The sequence below is a fragment of the Talpa occidentalis genome, unplaced genomic scaffold, assembly GCF_014898055.3.
Source record: "Talpa occidentalis isolate TD23 unplaced genomic scaffold, MPIMG_talOcc4v2.1 talOcc4.9, whole genome shotgun sequence".
NCBI lineage: Eukaryota > Metazoa > Chordata > Mammalia > Eulipotyphla > Talpidae > Talpa > Talpa occidentalis.
This window is the reverse complement of record NW_023605305.1, coordinates 64,328,724-64,347,127: the sequence shown is the minus strand read 5'-3', so window position 1 is coordinate 64,347,127 and position 18,404 is coordinate 64,328,724. Positions and strand designations below refer to the sequence as shown.

At 35.9% G+C, this 18,404-nt stretch overlaps 1 protein-coding gene across 4 annotated transcripts in view; it reads left to right on the top strand.

Moving 5' to 3' along the window:
- Positions 1-18,404, top strand: part of PRKAA2 (protein kinase AMP-activated catalytic subunit alpha 2) — an 82,146-nt gene that overhangs the window by 2,431 nt on the left and 61,311 nt on the right. For 3 of the 4 annotated variants that reach the window (XM_054691666.1, XM_054691665.1, XM_037498131.2), the window contains exon 2: positions 17,496-17,637. In XM_054691666.1, the coding sequence (XP_054547641.1) occupies positions 17,496-17,637 (142 nt within the window). Of the gene's footprint in view, positions 1-15,240; positions 17,005-17,495; positions 17,638-18,404 lie in introns of those variants that run through there. The other variant, XM_037498132.2, reaches the window with a different exon arrangement.

The following is an 18,404-nucleotide window of genomic DNA, read 5'->3' as shown; positions in this document are numbered from 1 at the left end:
AAATCCACTCCTATCAAGTGTGCAACTCGTCACTTTACCAAATGGTACGTGTCATCGCGTATTAGCTTTAGAGCATTTTCATAACTACAACAAGATCCTTCATGCCCACTTAGTTCTTGTTCCCAACCCCAGCCTCAGGATATCACTACACTGTTTTCAGTCTGTATAAATTTGCTTTCTCTGGACATTTATAAATGGGATCATTTTATATGGAGTCTCATGCCTGGTTTCTTATCAATGTTTTTATTGTTCATAGATAACATAGTGGGTGTCTAGTTCTTTTTTTATCGCTGAATAATATTTCACTGCTTGGATATGCCTCTTTTTGTCTTGTTTTTGGTTTTGGACTATTAGACAATGCTGCCACAAAAAGTTGCATGCAATTCTTATTTTCAAATATCTTGAGTAAATCTTAGAGAAAACTTGCAGGGTTGTATCATAGTTTTTATGTTTAACTTTCTGAGAAACTGCAAGCTGTTTTCCAAAGTGTAGGAACCATTTTACAATTCTGTCAGTAATATATGATAGTTACCATTACTTCACATCCTCCCCAACATTTGTTATTATGTCTTAACCATTCTAATGGGTGTGAAATGGTATCACATTGTGGCTTTTGTTTGCATTGCCTCAATGACCAATAATGTTGAAAATCTTTTCATATACTTAATAACCATTGGTATGTTATCTTGGGTGAAATATCTATTCATGTCTCTTGTTCATTTTTCGATTGAGTTGATTGCCATATCATAAATTGAGTTGTAAGAATTTTTAGAACTTTTGGGTACAGATTTATTGGGTATATTTGCAATTATTTTTTCCAAACTTGTTTGACTTTTCATTTTCTTAATGTTGTCTTTTGAAGTATAAAACATCTGAATTTTCATTAGGTGTAATTTATCAGTTTTTTTCCCCTTTATTATGACCCATTTAAGAAATCTTTGCTTTAGGTTTCAAGGATTTTCTCTTATGTCTTATTTATTATTTTTTTTAGTTTTACCTCCATTTAAGTCTCTGATTTGTTTGGGTTAATTTTTAAGAATGGTATTTTGAATATGGCTGTCCAAATTGTTCTAGCACATTTTATTGAAAACAGATGCATTTTTAGTTGTATTGATTTAGACTTCATAAAATTAACTTCTATTAAAAAACTTAATAGTAGATGATGTAGTTTTATGTGGCTATAAAAACATGGAAATGGAGGAGTGAGGAACATTTTATGTTAACTGTTTTAACTATTAGGCTAATAATAGATTTTGAAAATGTAACTTCAGTTATTTATGTGTCAATCATAGACCAGTGTTAATAACAATAGGCAAAAATTGAAAACGATAGTTTCCATTTTATAGCACTGATATCATTTTTAAAAATATATGGAAATCTTTCTATTTTTGAAAACTAAGTGTCTTATTTAAAATGTATTTTTTTATTTTTATTTTTTATTTTTTTTTTAAAGATTTTTTTTTTTTTTTTTTAGATTTATTTATTTATTTATACAAGCACTGGGTACAGTCAGAAGCGCGGGAGGGTGAGAGAATTCACCAGAGCCAGAGCGGGGAGCAGAGCAGGCAGAAGGACCGAAGTACACTGCTGAGGGGAGCAGCGGGCGGCAGGAGAGGTCTGCGCGCCATGTGGGACCCTCCTCCGGTGGCCGGGGAGCAGCCGGGGATCGAACCGGCGCGGCAGAGGCCGCGGGCAGCTTCACAACCCAGCGCTCAACCGCTGCGCCACCAGGGAGGCCCTAAAATGTTTTAAATTCATTTTTCACCTTATTTTATTGCACTGTTGGGTTACTAGCGGAGTGTTTATAGAAGTATTACGTAGGTTGACAGAGTTTAAAAGTAATGCTTTTTATCTACGTGAATATATTTTTATATTGATTGTTTTGATTCTTACTCTTTTGAGGGTAAGGTGGAACTACTATTTAAGAACTCTCATAGGTTTGTTCATTTCTTACCAAAATAGTAAAGGGAATGAATAGAAGCTTTAGAACAATAGATCTGTATGTATTTCACAAAGACTGAAGAAAAAAAAGACATAGTGCTAATTATTTAGGAAGAAGCCAGCATTTTCAAGGTGAGGGCTGCTAGATATGGTTTATGATTTCATTACAATTTTGAAGCAAGCAGTGTTACTTCTTTTGAGAAAAAGATGCCAAGTTCTACATGATAAATGGAATTTTGGACAACTACCTGGTCATTTGTTGTACTTGAGAGTTGTGATTGTGGTGTTTTGTCCTTTGTTATGACTTTTCCCCCCCCTTACTCCCAAGTTAATGTCAAGCTCTGAATAAGATGTTTAACACCTCTGGGCCTTATTTTCTTCTTCTTTTTTTTTTTTTTTTTTTTAAGGACAGCACTAGGATAAATAACTTTGTCATTAAGCAGATAATTTTTTTTAAAGATTTGATTTCAGAATACGATATGTTTAATTGTTCCTTCTGATTTAATGAAATTTGAGTTACTGAAGAATACAGCTGAAATGTAGATGTGACATAGAACAAAAGAAAAGGGAAATGCATGTGTAACACCTAAGTGTAAAAAGCTAATTTAAAGTTTTTAATATTCTAAGTGCTGCATTTGATTTCATTTATTCCCCATAGTAATTCCCTGAGTTTGGTGTTATCCCCATTTTATAAATAAAGGATTTGAGAATCAAATACTTCAACTTTCCCAAAGTCACGGTGCTAGTTAGTAAGTGGCATATTTGGTAATCAGAATCAGGGTTTTCTGACTCAAAAGTCCATGCTATATAGTTATGTATATAACATGTTGTGTTTTACACATTCAATGATATAATTTTACATACCTGGGCCTCCCCAGTGGCGCAGCGGTTGAGCGCTGGGTTGCGAAGCTACCTACAGCCTCTGCAGCACCGCTTTGATCCCCGGCTGCTGGGCAAGGGTCCCACGTGGCGCGTAGACCTCTCTTGCTGCCCGCTGCTCCCCTCAGCAGTGTACTTCGTCAGTTTGCCTGTTCTGTTCCCCTCTCTGGCTCTGGTGAATTCTCTCACCCTCCTGTGCTTCTGACTGTTCCCAGTGCTTGTATAAATAAATAAATAAATCTTTAAAGAAAAATAATTTTACATACCCACAGATATTTATCAAGGATTGACAAGATTTAAATGCCTTTATTTTATTCCACATTTAGTAATCTTTTTTGAAACTCCTTATGTATGGTTTAAATTTACATTTCATATCCCCAATTTTCACTTTTGTGCCTTAATCCACTGTATTTCTTGTATGACGAATGTGTTGAATTCTGATAATTTCAACCCAAAGTTCTTATAAATACCAGGTATTTTAATTTTTTTTTCTTACAATGAAAAGTAATGTAGAGTAAAGATTACTGGTAATCTTTAGTACCCATGCTAAAAAGAACTTGTAAAGGGAATGGTTAATTCCAGTCAACTACTAGTTACATGACTTTGGGAAACCATTAAACTTATCTGAGCCTTTGTTTCCTCCTTTGTAAAATGACAGTAGCAACACTTGGCCTGTCTAATTCTAGAATTTTTATGAGGGTTAAATGCATTGAAGTACATTAAATGGCTTTTTAAAAAAGTTCCAGTGCCATACAGATGCATGGCTATTTTAAGTTTTGTACCTCTGTGGTATTAAGTGTTTAGAAAGTCATTCAGTTCTGACACCAACATTGAGACACAACTGTAACAATCTATCTCCATTTTTCGGTTGTCCTCACTGGAGAACATTCTTAGTGGTTATTTGTGATATTTGATAATTATTAATGTTTATATTAAAATGTAGCTTTCTGGTTAATCATGTAATTGGTTTTTTTCCACATATAAGTAAAAGAATAAAGTAAGAATTAAGTAGAAATGATAATGGATCTTTATATACCTTACTAGCTGAACTGGATTTACTTTTGGAATTAAGCAAATTCTAAATAAGTGTTAATAGTTCTAAATAATGGAACTAGATTTTTTTCTCAAATACTAGAATATTAGTGTTTGAATCAAAAGCAATTCAATCATATCTTTTAATTAGGTAAATGATATGCTACTTAGATTATTTTATTGATTTATATATCATTTATGACTTTGACATAATTTAGTCCTTAATTTCAGAATGGATTTTGCTCATTTTGTGTCATCAGTTGATTGATGCTCAAAAGATACTTTCTCAAAGAAACAATATTATAAATGGATAGATTCAGAGTAAGTCCTTAAAGGCAACATGGTATATAGCATAGAGAATATTGGATTTGGAAGACCTGGTGGAATTTATACTGTGTTGTAAATCTGTTGTGTGATCTGTAGCCAGAATCACTTAGGGAGAAAAAGAGAATAACCTGATCAGTTCTCTCTCATTGGGAGACATACATTGGAAGATAACTCAAAAATGCTTAAATTTTCTGTACTTTTAGGTTCTTGGGTCCTATCATTACTTAAACTCACAGTTAGCTGACTGAAATAATACGTGATTGGGTTTGAGACTAGAAATGTATTTGATTTGGGAGAGGAAGAGTTTATTGTCTTCTGTTTTGTTCTCCCCTAGGTGTTTTCTATTTTGCAGATGTACATGTTGAGAAAATTCTAATTCTTTAGACACTACTCACTTAACACCACCACTGGTACACACTTTGAATGTGCATGCCAAACACCTAATAGTCATACCATCCACATGCCCAGGTGGCTGTCATAGAACTCTTGGAAGAGGAAGGGAAAAGTTAGGAAAGGGAAGAGATATGAGCAGCAGCTGGCAATAATATGGGTTATTTTAAAGACAGTTTCTACTTAAAGTAGAACCAAGATGATGTTCATTTTTCAAACTATAGAAAATGCAGACTCTGAGCTAAATATGCCTTTCTACCAAACTTTCCCCTAACATAGTTATGTAAATTAGAAAAGATTTTTGTAGTTTGCTCATATGAGATAACTGCCACAGTTCTGTGGACTTTCTCCCTTTCCCAGCTGACATAGCACTCCCTTTCCCAGCTGACATAGCACTTATAAATATTTATAGAATATTTATCTTATGTTCTACCTTAGCTTTCCTTAAAGCTGTTGGTTTTGCTTTGTAATGATAATGCTGCTGCATTTATTCTTCTGTGATTCCTGTGGTTTCCTTAATAAGGAAAACATTTTGCAGGAAGAGTTAATTTTTTAAAACCAAGGCGATAATTTAATTTGATCTAGCAGAAGACATAAGTTCAAATTCTTTAAAAGATAATGAGTGAGTGGTACAAGACCCTTAAAATATTGACTGCATTGTAAAGATGAGAGCAAATCTTCCTATTATATTTATTAGTTATAAATACAAGAGAAAGCACCCTGAATTAGGTTGAATAGATTTTTATCTAAACAGTTGACCTGCAAATGCAAAAGCAGTGTGTTTATTATGAAATGTGGTTAGCCATTTTATTTTTAGTATGGTGTTATTAAGGAAAGAATTTCAGGCAGCTTTTATCTCTGCTAATAATAGAAATCTTCACCCCTGGAAGGGAACAGGATTCTTGACTTAGTGTAGTGTTTTATATTTAACAATATTTGCCTCTGATAAATTTTACTATAATTCTTTTGGTGATGACTTTGCTTTTAATGTGTTAATAATTATTTAATCTGCCTTTAGATTATAAACACAGCCCTTTATATAATTGAAAATAATTATCAAATCTTGCTGTCTTTATTCAGAAAGCTAATGTATCAATTTATTGAAATATTTCATTATTTTACAATCTTTTCATAGTATTTATATGTATATTTTATGTGCTATTAAAAACAGAATGAGTACTGTGTTCTCATTTAACATCTCTCAATTTCTGAATTATAAATTAGTTATAAGACAGTTAAATCTAGCCATCATAATTGAAAATAATAGAAAATTTAAATGTACCATAAATTTGTTTCTGAATTGAAATATACCATAATTTTTTTTCTAAATTTTTACCTTACTTGCAAATACATGAATGTTATTTTCCTTTTCCTTTTATAATGTGCTCAAGTACAACTTGGTATTATGCATATTTTGTAATTGAATTCAGTTCACACAGCCTTAATGAAATAATGAAAACAACACAAGCATTTATTGTGCTTATTCATACTGAATTTTAGACAAAATATTTTTACTAATGCTAAAATGTGGCAATAGGTATAGCAATATATGATTTACTAATTTAAAATATTGTGAGAAATATTTATCACAGAATTTACTTTGATTATTGTTTCACATTTGAACTCTAAGTCAAAAGTGATATACTAAATCCACCTTTTACTCTTATGTACACAGTCTTGTAATATATTTTAGTGCTCTACTAGTTATATTTTTACTATGTACTTAAACTTGATTTCGGCAAGAAACGACTCACTTCTTATAGTAGCTATATGGATAAGACGTGGAAATGTACTCTAGATAGTTTATTGCTACTGTAAAACTACTCCCAAAGAAATTAGGTATCCCCTTAAAGGGAAATCTTTGTCATTGACTTTTAGTTAATCATAGTAAACTTTACTTTTTTGGAAAATGCCTGCCTTTGGCAATACAGTGAGAGTCATCCCAGCCTCCCATTACCCCAGTGCCCATTGCCAGCACAGTAACTCTCCTTCACCTGCAAGCAGCATGAGTGAGAGCTGTCTCCTTGGGCAGTGCCTTGCTCCCAACTACAAGTGATGAGAACTGACTCACCTGGCCTCCATTTACCAGCTGCAGGAGCACTGCCTCCAGCAGCCAGCTTTGTGAACTAGAGCCATACTTCTGGCCCCCAGCTACCAGCTGCAGAAGATAGGCAGGAGAACCCTACCACTTCTGGGCTCCGACCACCAACTGTGGGAGCTTGCTCACCAGCTGGGGATCTGGGCTAGTTGCAGTTCCTGGAGCGGTGAACCAGAGGGACAGTTCAAAGAGAGAGTCCTGTAGATAGCATTGGTGTTAATTATCCTCTGTGTAAAAAGTACAGACTTCAACACTGAAGAGTTCCACATTACATAGAACAAAGGACATACAAGCAAAATCTCCACTGCCACTGACATCAGTTCTGAACCCGGGTGAGCTCCTGGGATGAGTGTGGGGGTGCAACTACACCCAGTAAAAGTCCCACCATTGTTGCTGGCCTCCAAAGCAAATAATGGGGACAACAGATGGCAACTTGAGTGCTCAGGGATTACTATACCACAGATTGAGAACCAAAATCTCCAAAACCTAGTCACAAAGATATGGGAGACTTGTTCTTCCTATCAGATGCAGAATTCCAAATTTCCAGGATAAAGAAATTCAAAGAAATGGGAGAAAACAAAGAAAATACAGATAAACAGATCAAAGATATACAAGACATGCCCTCACCTAAGAATATCCTGAGAAATAAAATTAGTGAACACAAAATTGAAATTGAAGCTTTAAATAAGAAAATAATGGAGATGCAGGATGTAAAACTATCAATAAAGGAGATAAAAAAATTCTGGAGAAACCTATGGAAGTAGAATAAATTAAAGGGAAGATTGAATCAGTGACCTTGAATATTATAATACACAAAGAATCCGGTAGAAGATGAAAAAGAGGTATGAAGGGGAATAAATGAAGAAATACTTTGAGAATTATCTGACTCCATAAGGAAAGGCAATATAAAAATAATGGGGATCCCAAGCAAAGGGGTAAAAGAGAGAGAGAAGGGAACAGAGAACTTATTTAAATAAATAATAGAGGAAAACTTCCCAAACCTGGAGAAAGAACTAATTACATAAATTCATGAAGCTAAAAACACCAGAGTGCCTAAACAAGAGACCTAATCAAGACACACGATGAAATGTCCAAGATAGGAACCCAAATTTAGCTAACAATGGACTTCTCTGAAAAAACAGTACCCACAGGGAGAGAATGGAATGAAGTGTTCAAACTACCTAAAATTTGCCAGCTAAGAACACTCTATCCTGCAAGGGCTCTCCTTTACATATAAGGGAGAAGTAGAGCCCTTCTTAGACAAACAGAAGCTGAAGGAGTTTGCAAACAGTAGGACTTTGCCTCCCAAGAAATATTGAAAGGCACTCTACTATCTAAACTGGGGAATATACACAAAGAACTGAACAAGGAAATAGTGCCACAAAATTAAGAACAAAATGGCAGCAATAGACTTTCATATATCAGTAAATACTATAAATGTAAACAGACTAAACTCACCAATTAAAGGGCACAGAGTAGTGTCAAGTTGGATTAGGGCACAGAATCCAAGTTTCTGCTGCCCCCAGGAAATGCACCTGAGCTGCAAAGACAAACATAGGCTAACAGTAAAGGGTGACAATAACTCTACAAATGATTGGGACCCAAAGGAAGGCAAGGACAAACATACTTGTATGAGATAAAGTAGATTTCCAGCTACAAGTGTAATGAGACAGGGATGGACACTATGAAATAATTAAGGGAACAACACATTAGGAAGACATAATACTTGGCTTTGTATGCTCACTAAATTAAGGAACACCAAAATATATAAGGCAGTTATATATTTTGAAATCTGAAAACAGACATTGGCAGAGGACTTCAACACCACACTGTCACCAATAGATCATGTAGACAGAAAATAAGGACACAATAACCTTAAAGAATTAGATCATATGTACCTAATAGACTTTATATGGCACTGCATCCCCCAAAACTGAATACACGTTTTCCTCAAGTGCACATATTCCATCACAAGGCAAGTATCAACAAATTTGTGAAGATTGAATTCACACCAAACATCTTACCATAAAGATATCAAACTAGAAGTCAATGACACACACACACACACACACACTCACGGGAAAACCTCTGATACCTGGAGATTGAACAACACATCACTGAAAGGCTATTGGGTTAATGAAGAATTTAGAGAAGAAATTAAAAAATACTTCAGGACAAATGACAATGAGGACACAACCTTCCAGAACTCGTGGGAAACAGCGAAAGCAGTAGTAAGAGGGATGTATATAGCAATACAGGCCTACATTGAGAAACTACTCAAGTAAATAACCTTGTCCTCCACCTCAAGGAAATGGAAGAACAACAAACAAAACCAAAAGGCAGTGAAAGAAAGGAAGTAATAATGTTAGAGCAGAAATAAATACTAGAGCAGAAATAAATAGAAATTAAAAAGTATAATAGATTATAACCTGGTTCTTCAAGAAATGAAATAAACAAACCTCTAGCTAGTTTCAGTTGGAAAAAAAAAATAAAGAAATTGCAAATAAATAGCATCATCTAGCTCTCTTCTTTCTCAAGTTTATTTTCCTGGAAGACATATACTTACTTTCTGATGCCTAGACTTTAAGTAAATTGCCCTTGTTCTGATCTTTATTCCTTCTCTCAGTATTTTTTCATATTTAGGAATTCACAGAATCTAGTGCCACATAGAATTCCTTGGGACTTGGAGTCTATAGCTAATGACCTGTTTTTGACAGATATTTGTTGTTTTGCCTCAGATGAGAGATTGGCACACACTTTTTGTATTCCCCTCTCAAATTCTGTAAGCAGCAATGCTAGTAGAGTATGAAACCTAAATTATATGTTCAAGCAGCCAAAATACTGCGATCAGATAGCATTTCATTCATACAGAAAACAACTAGTTATTGAACAACAGTTATGTGTCAGGCACTGTGCCAGATGCTGAGGATACAAAGATAAATAAGATGCAGTCCCTGCTCTGAAAGAGCTGATTGATTTAAAGAGGGAGATCAATAATAACAAAATATGTAATTATAGTACTTGATGTTAAGTGCTATCACAGAGAGGAACTGTGGGAGTACATGAAAAGCTTAATGGAAGAAATAGTACTTGTGCTGAATTTTAAAAAACAAGACCCAAATAGGTGAAACATTAATATTGGCAATTGGGGACACAAATGGGTCACATGTTTACCATCATTTATGTCACTGAATAAATTGAATTGTACTGAATACTTATGAACTCGGCATGTGCTAGCCACATATATACAGAAGACTAATCTTATGGAGAATTCCATAAGAATTCAGTTCTGAATAACTGAAGAATAATATTTGAGTTGAGGGAATAGTGAAACATATTGGAAAGGTAGGCATATGTCCTAAAGATGTATTACAGTATATATAAGGATGTGTAAATCTATGAAAGGATGGTAAGCCTTCAATATTACATAAATCATTATAATTAATTGCTTATCCCAATTTTCCCAGCCAACTACAGATTATAATGAGTATAGGACAGGCTCTAGCTTCCCAGTACCAATGGGCCCTCCATTCTGTATGGTGCCATAATTTTTTTTAAAGATTTATTTAAAACTGGGGTACAGGCCAGTGGTGTTGGGGGTGAGGGGATTCACCAGAGACAGAGTGGGGAACAAACTAGGCAGACTGATTGAAATACACTGCTGATGGGAGCAGCGGGAGAGTCAGGAAAGGTCTGCTGTGTCATGTGGGTAGCTCCCTGGCTGGGGATCAGACTCTTGTGCTGCAGAGGCTGCAGACAGCTTTACAGGCTGCGTCTTAACCCCTTGAGCCATGAGCGAGGCCTTGGTGCCGTAATTTGATATGACTCACAGACTTCCATTCAGCACCATCAAAAAAGTTCTTGGATCTTTCTATTTCCCTTGCTTTGCATTTCAGTTGGCTTGTCTCATCTTCACAGAAGACTAATCTATCTTACTATTTAAAGTATTAATATTATGTGGATACTTTTTGTCAAAATCACTTAGTTGAAGTGTTTTTGACCCTGGGAACTACCAAAGCTGCAGAGCCCAAAACTTGTTTATGCTCATTCCTCTCCTCTAATTCCTGCCACCCCCAAATTTTCTCCCTACTCCTTAAGACAAGGTCTAAATTTCAAGGTCTTTATGGTAACATCATTAGAACCATGAGAATAACCTGGTAACTGGGGCAGTAAAACAGTTCCTCTGTAATTATATAATAGAGCATTGTCCCTAGCTTCTCAGCTTGGAAGTCCTAGTCCTGCTCTCCCCAACCATAAATCACTCTTACGTGTGTTAAATGTTTTGCTGGGTAACCAGGCCATACTGTATAGTATAATCATGAAGAGCCTAGGCTTTAGAATCAGATTTGGATCTACATATGGATTTTGTTCATTGTTTTTAATTTTTCTGAGGCTCAGTTTCTTTTTTTTTTTTTAATAAATTTTATTGTTATATTCCCCATACAATTGCAGCCCCCCCATTCTGACCCCAATCCCTCCCCTCCCACCCCCGCCCCCCTAAAAGTGTCTCTGGTTCATAGTTTTTTGTTGATTTTGATTTTCACTTTCTTATAGTTATTCATTTTCCTGGTCCCTTATTTAAGTTTTCTAGATTCCTGCTATGAGTGAGACCATCCGGTATTTTTCTTTTTCTTTTTGGCTTATTTCGCTGAGCATGATCCCTTCCAGCGCCATCCATGTTGCTGCAAATTGCATGTGTTTATCTTTTTTGAATGCTGAGTAATATTCCATGGTATATATGTACCACATCTTCTTGATCCAGTCATCTACTTTTGGGCATTTTGGTTGTTTCCAAAGCTTAGCTATTGTAAACAGTGCTGCTATAAACATAGGGGTGCAGGTGTTCTTTGGAATTGATGTTTCTGTGTCCTTTGGGTAAATACCTAGGAGTGGAATTGCTGGATCATATGGAAGCTCTATGTTTAGTAGGTCCAGAAATCTCCATACAGCTTTCCACAGTGGTTGGACCAGTTTGCACTCCCACCAACAGTGCAGAAGAGTTCCTTTTTCTCCACACCCTCGTGAGGCTCAGTTTCTTTATAAAATTTACTTACAGGGTTGTAATCAGGTTAAGATGAAATACTGTAAAATACTTAGTGTATGTGTGAGACGTACAGACTTTTACCTGCTAGTTGTCCTCAGGTTTGTGGGAATCATTAACTGTCTCTATAATAATCCCCAGTATAGAGCATGCTGGGCTTGCCATTTAAAGTTTGAGCATGCTTCTGAGAAATTACAGATTAATCCCTGTAGCCCACCGGATATTCATGTTTTGGTAGTCTTTTGTACATTCACTTGGTGACCCTCTTGAGAGATTTAGTGTGTGTTTTGTAGTCTAAATTTTAAGTCAGAGGACCTCCGTGGTCTCATCACTGTGAAGCTACGAGTTCAGTCCCTGGCCAAGGAGATGACCCACATGGCACACAGCCGACCTCTCCGTCTTGCCTGCTGCTTCCCTCGGCAGTGGATTTCAGTCAGTACACCTGTTTTGCTCTCCACTGTCTCTGGTGAATTCTCTCACCCCCTGCACCTCTGGCCTGCACCCAGCTCTTGTATGCATAAATAAATCTTTAAAATTTTTTTTTTAAGTCAGACCGTACTGAAAATACCCTGAACATTTAAATAAACTTTTCCAACTATGCCTAGTAATATGGGATAGACTTGATTTTACTTATAAAGTACCTGATTTTTCCTGTTAGCCTAGCACTATGAATGACATTTGTCCTGTTAGATGAGAACTTTTCAAGTGCCAAAAAAGCAGCTTACAAACGGATTTTGTAAGTAGGCCAGGGACTTCATGTGGGCATAAGAAATACTACTTATAATTACTGGTCCTGTAGAGTGTTTGAAGTTGAATATATTACTTTAGTGGGCTGAAGCTTTTACTTCTTTGACAGTTCAAATTTTTGTATACAGTATGACCTTTACAGTGCAAGGACATTTTGATAACTTCAGTTAGTCTGAATTTAGAAGATTATAATTCATGCTGAAAATAATCAATGCTTTATTTTCACTTGTTCCTTTTCATTAGATGTAATAATCTAAATTATATCAAAATTGAATGAAGAAGTATTTTGTATGAATTAATAATGGAATAATATATAGAAAATGTTCCAAAATATACTTCATAAAATTATAGGGTCGGTGCTTATGTAAAAAAATGCTAGACTACATTGGGAACAATATTGGCAATTTGAATAATTATAGCCTATTTGCAAAACAATCAGGTACATAATTACATAATACAGCTATATGAAGTCCTGTATTTTGTGCATCAAGAAGAATGTGTGAGAGCCAGAAAGCATCAGAAAATGGCAACTAAATCATCATGAGTCTAGAGTGACTTAAGAGACATGCCTTCACTGTGGAATAATCCTTAGGGATATTGTTAGGAAAATTTTAGAGTTGCAGGGGGAATTAAGGTTGATATAGTTCAGCCTGTTACTTAATGCAGGTATTTATCTTATGGTAATCCTAACAAATGACTAAGCTTCCTCTGTTTGAATATTGGATGGTGCATGCTGCCTAGGTTTAAATCCTATACCTACCACATCATTAACCTCTCTGCATTCCATTTTCTTGGCTTTCTGTTGCCAGGAGCTGTATCTCTTGTAATAAAGACAAAAGGGATGTGGCTTCCAGCCCCTTTCCATATAGTATTGAGAGATGAGTTAAGAAACAAGTGTTAGTGCTATACAACCTGTGAAAATAGGTATACTCAAGATACAGTTGTTCCGTTATAAAGGGTGTTTACAGTATAGATGCGAGGGGTAAAAAGGAGGTACAAAGAAGCTTCATAAAACAGATGACTCTGTTCATTGAAAGAATTTCTATTGATATTCCAAGTTCTGCTTCTACAACAATACAAATCAGTCAAATCAGTTTCATTCTGTATGACAACTCTCACTTTATCAAATGTAAAATTCTAAAAGATATAGTTTGGGTAAGTGTGGACTCCCTCTCTACTTCCCATAAAATCCATAGTTTTTTTGTTTGTTTTTCATTTTTTTATTTTCATACATCACTGTTCATTTTTGTACACTATTCAATTCTCCCTTCAGGTGTAGTCCCCATAATTTTTCCACTACCATAGCACCGTGACCATCACTGTAGTCCCTTGTGCTCTCCCCTCCCCTGTTTTCTTTATTTATTTTTACTATTTTTTAATTTTTTTACATAATTGTTCATTTTTTAAAAATATTTGTTCCCCCTTCCCCCCCTCCATGTGGTCCCCATAGAATTTCCTTCACCAATGCACCCGTGCACCATCACTTCAGTCCCCTGTGCTCCTCCCTCCCTCCCTCTAACCCCTCCCCCTCCCCTGCAGTATATCTCTGATTTATAATTGCCTGTTTTTGTTTTGTTGTGTTTTGTATTGTTATTATAAAATCCATAGTTTTGAAGAGATTTTATGTAACTTGGCTATAAATTAAGAAAAACAAAATGGACCACTAATGAACTTGTAAAACTCTTTGATCCAAGAAATTGAATGGACTATAAATTATAATTTATTTCCATTAATTCACAGATGGTAGTAGAGCAAAATTGGAAATTTGAAGTACAGACCTTTCAAGTTTTAAAGGACAGTTGACAACACAGGTTTGAACTGCATGGGTTCACTTAAAATATGCAGATTTTTTTTTCTCATTAGATAGAGTTGGCCTTTCATATGCAGGGGTTCCACATTCATGTATTCAACCAATAGAATATCATTTAGTTGAATCTCAATGGGGAACCTGCAGATATGAAGGGTTCTAGGTATTATGGATTTTGTAGGTTGCAATACAAGAGATGGCTGGGAGTTAAGTTTTGTAGTAAAGCATTATAAGCAGAATTTTTATTGTGCTGGTGTTAGTGCACCTAATTTCCATGTTCAAGGGTCAACTGATTTTTGAATCAAATTATAAAGATAATATTTTGTTCTCTTGTAACAGAGCAGGTAGTTCAGACTGCCGTCATACCTACACCTAATGATGTTAAACGCACTTCTTTAGCCTGTTGCTCCCACCTGCCTAACCCTGCCCTCAGGTACAAGATGGTGGCTTTGGAATTCTAAGGGCCTTGGAATTCTTCAGGATGGAGGAAGGAATAAAGAAGAAAATGCTGGGGATATTTCTATTTACATGTCATTGCCCAGAACATAGACTAATGGCCATGACTAGGTACAGAGATGCTATGATGCAGTCTCTAATCTGGATAGACATTTGCTCAGTGTAATTTGGGAGTCTTATAAAAGCAAGTTCTGTGGAACTACTTTGACATTTGTATCCCTAGTGCCTACCTAGTACAGCATTTGCCATAGTAAGTACTCATTAAGTACTTGTGCCATGGATGAATGTCCCTATTGTTCTGGTCAAATTAGGGATTGATCTGGATATTTACTTATATACATGATAAATCATGGCAAATTTTTCATCTTTGGTGTTTACTTTTTAACTTTCTTATCAAAGTTCTGAAACAAGGCATCCCTAACAAAGTGCAGGCAGATCTAATACTGTACAGATCTTATTTTAGCTCCTTTATTTGTGTTTTTCTCCCTTTTAAAACTTGGAGGTATATTAAACCTCTTTTCATGTGATTTTTTTTTTAAGATTTATTTATTTATTTATACAAGAACAGGGGTATAGATCAGAAGCGCGGGAGGGTGAGAGAATCCACCAGAGCAGGGAGCGGAGCAGGCAGAAGGACTGAAGTATACTGCTGAGGGGAGCAGCCAGGGATTGAACTGGCGCAAAGGCTGTGGGCGCTGCAGAGGCTGCGGGCGCTGCAGAGGCTGCGGGCAGCTTCGCAACCCAGCGCTCAACTGCTGTGCCACGGGGGAGGCCTTGTAATAGCTTCTTAATGGAGAAGCTTAGGAGATAATGTCACTTAACATCTTGGTTTCTAGTATACAGACTCTGGTGCCGGCAAGTAAAATTGAGTGTATAGATTTGGTGGCGAAATGGAAGAATGCTAGTTTTTATTTTGAATTGGGGCAATTTTGTGGTATTAACCCTGAAATATATTGAGTTGAAGAAGGGTCCAGAGTCATTTGTAGATAATTAGTAATTAGGTGAATGAGATACTAAAGGCTCTATTTTGGACCTAGGTTAGAAATCTGGGAACACTAAACTGTAAAGCACAGGTGGAGGCCATAAAGGAGACCATCTGAAAGAAGAACCAGGAAGAGTAGAGTCATCCCAAAAAGAGAGTGATCAGTGTTATTGTCCAATATGGCAAAAAGTACAGTTATCTGAGAACTGAAAAATCTACATAGAGTAATAATTAATGCAACTTTTGCGGCCCTCTGGTTTTAGTAGCAGATTGGAGGCAGAAGCCAGAATTTAAGGAAGCTAGAAAGGGAAGAGCCATTTTGAAAAATTATGAGGAAAGTATTGGCAACTACAGGAAGATACAGAGTAAAATGAAGATTGGGATGTGCAGAAGGGATGTTGATTGGCTGAAGAGAAGGAGCTATTATAATAGAAAATGGTGGGATGTAAGGACAGGGTAGAAAAGATGGACTCAAGGGTACAAATCGATGAGACAGGCCTTAAAGGGGAGAAGGGGAAGATGTCCCTGGAGGAAAGAGGGATGTAGATATAAGCAAGCCTTTTAAGATAAAGGAAACTGCTCCTAGTGACTTCTTCCTCCCTAAACAATAAAAGATGAATCTGTCTGCTGGAAGGGGTGAAAAATTAAATAGGTGTTATGAGGATGATGGTGAAAATTTAGGATAGCAATTGAGGGAAATAGGAGTGGGACTTAGAAATTTGTTCTCTGATTGAGGGATTTGCCTTTCCCTCAACAGTAAGGGAATGTTACGTGAAAGGGCGAGAACTATTATTTCACTTAATGTAAATATTATTTAGGATGTAGTATGTATAAAACACTGCTGCATACTTTCTGGAAGATTCAGGTGCATATTTAAGGAGCATATGAGCTTACAGCTCATGTCATATGTTTTGGCACCAGCACAAATGCTTATTATAGCCTAAAAATGGCAAATGAGACATGAGCTTTATAAACTTACCATGAGTGAAAGAGACTCCTTTAAATAGAAGGGAACTAGAAAGACGTTATGGAAAAAGCAAAAAAAGTGGAGACTATATATGTATTACTTGATGAAATAATATTGAAACTAGTTATGTGTTTTTATTTTATTATAGCAATCACTTATTCTGTAATATAGTGACTGGCATTAACCTGAAGAGGAGAAGAAAACAAGATTAAAAATTACAGTGACTTCTGTCCAAAAGATATTCCAAATTAAATCGTTTTATGCATGAATATTAAATTCAGTAATATTTTCTACAGTATTATAGAATATCTCCGTGCTAGGTGCTGTGGATACAGAGGTGAGTGATTTAGATGCTGTTTTTTTGGGCCTCCCTGGTGGCGCAAAGGATCAGATGCAACCTCTGAAGCTGTACACAGCCACTGGAGCACGGAGTTTAATCCCCGGACAGGGGGCTACCCACGTGGTGCAGCAGACCTCTCCTGACTCACCCGCTGCTCCCCTCAGCAGTGTATTTTGGTCAATCTGCCTGTTCTGTTCCCTGCTCTGTCTGGTCAATCCTCTCACCCCTGCACCTCTGGCCTGTACCCCAGTTCTATATGCATAAATAAATAAATATTTTTTAAATGCTGTTTTTCTTCAAGGAGTACATACTCTAAAAGAAGAGTGCATACTTCTAAAATAAAACAGATGAAGATAGATAACTTTCGTTATATGCAATGAATGATATAAAAGTAGTATATGTCAGAGAAATTTGGGGTTGCAGTGGATAAAAGCACCTACAAATCATTATGTTGCTATTACATAAAATATTTTTTTCTTTTTCTTTAGTTGGAGAACATCAATTGACAGGCCATAAAGTAGCAGTTAAAATCTTAAATAGACAGAAGATTCGCAGTTTAGATGTTGTTGGAAAAATAAAACGAGAAATTCAAAATCTAAAACTCTTTCGTCATCCTCATATTATCAAACTGTAAGTATTGTGGTACCTAGTCATGCAAGAAAACTGTGTTGCATTATATTTTATGAGTTTAAAAATAATTGTTTATCTTTAACCTTTTGCAAATATACCACAGGTCTATTTAAGGTCTTGTATTAAGCATCAGTTTCTTTAAACTCCGCTAATCCTTTCTTTTGTATACTTTTGTTTTAGAATTAAACATTATTAATTACTTCAAAATTATACTCTTTTCAAGTAATGAATACAGGCTTGAAATTTTTTCCTTGAAATTTTTTTTATTGCGGTGACATTGGCTTATACTACTGTATAAGCCAGCAGGGGTATGGTTCACACCTTTCCAGATGAATGTTACCACACCATACCCACCAACAAAATACCAATCATCCACCACAGTTCATTTGGTGCCCTGCTCCACCAAGTCTGGTAACCTGGGTTCTGTTGTCAGATTTTTCAGATTTGATTTGTTTTGGTTTTGTCTGTTTTTTTGTTTTGCTTTTTTATATGAGTCAAATCATCATGTATTTGTTTTTCTCTTTTTGCGTTATTGTGCTCATCATAGTACCCTCCAGTTTGGAAGTTGACTCTTTTCTCTAGTAATTACTTTGAAGGTCACTTAAGATGTTGATGCTTATTGATAGTGAACTAGTAAAGATTTTATGTTTAATGATAGTGTCCATGTAGTGCATCTTCCCAACATCTTAAATATATGGTTGGCTATTCAGAGGGGAGTTTTTTATTGTTGGGGGGGATGGGGGTGGTGTGCCATTGGGTGACCTGTG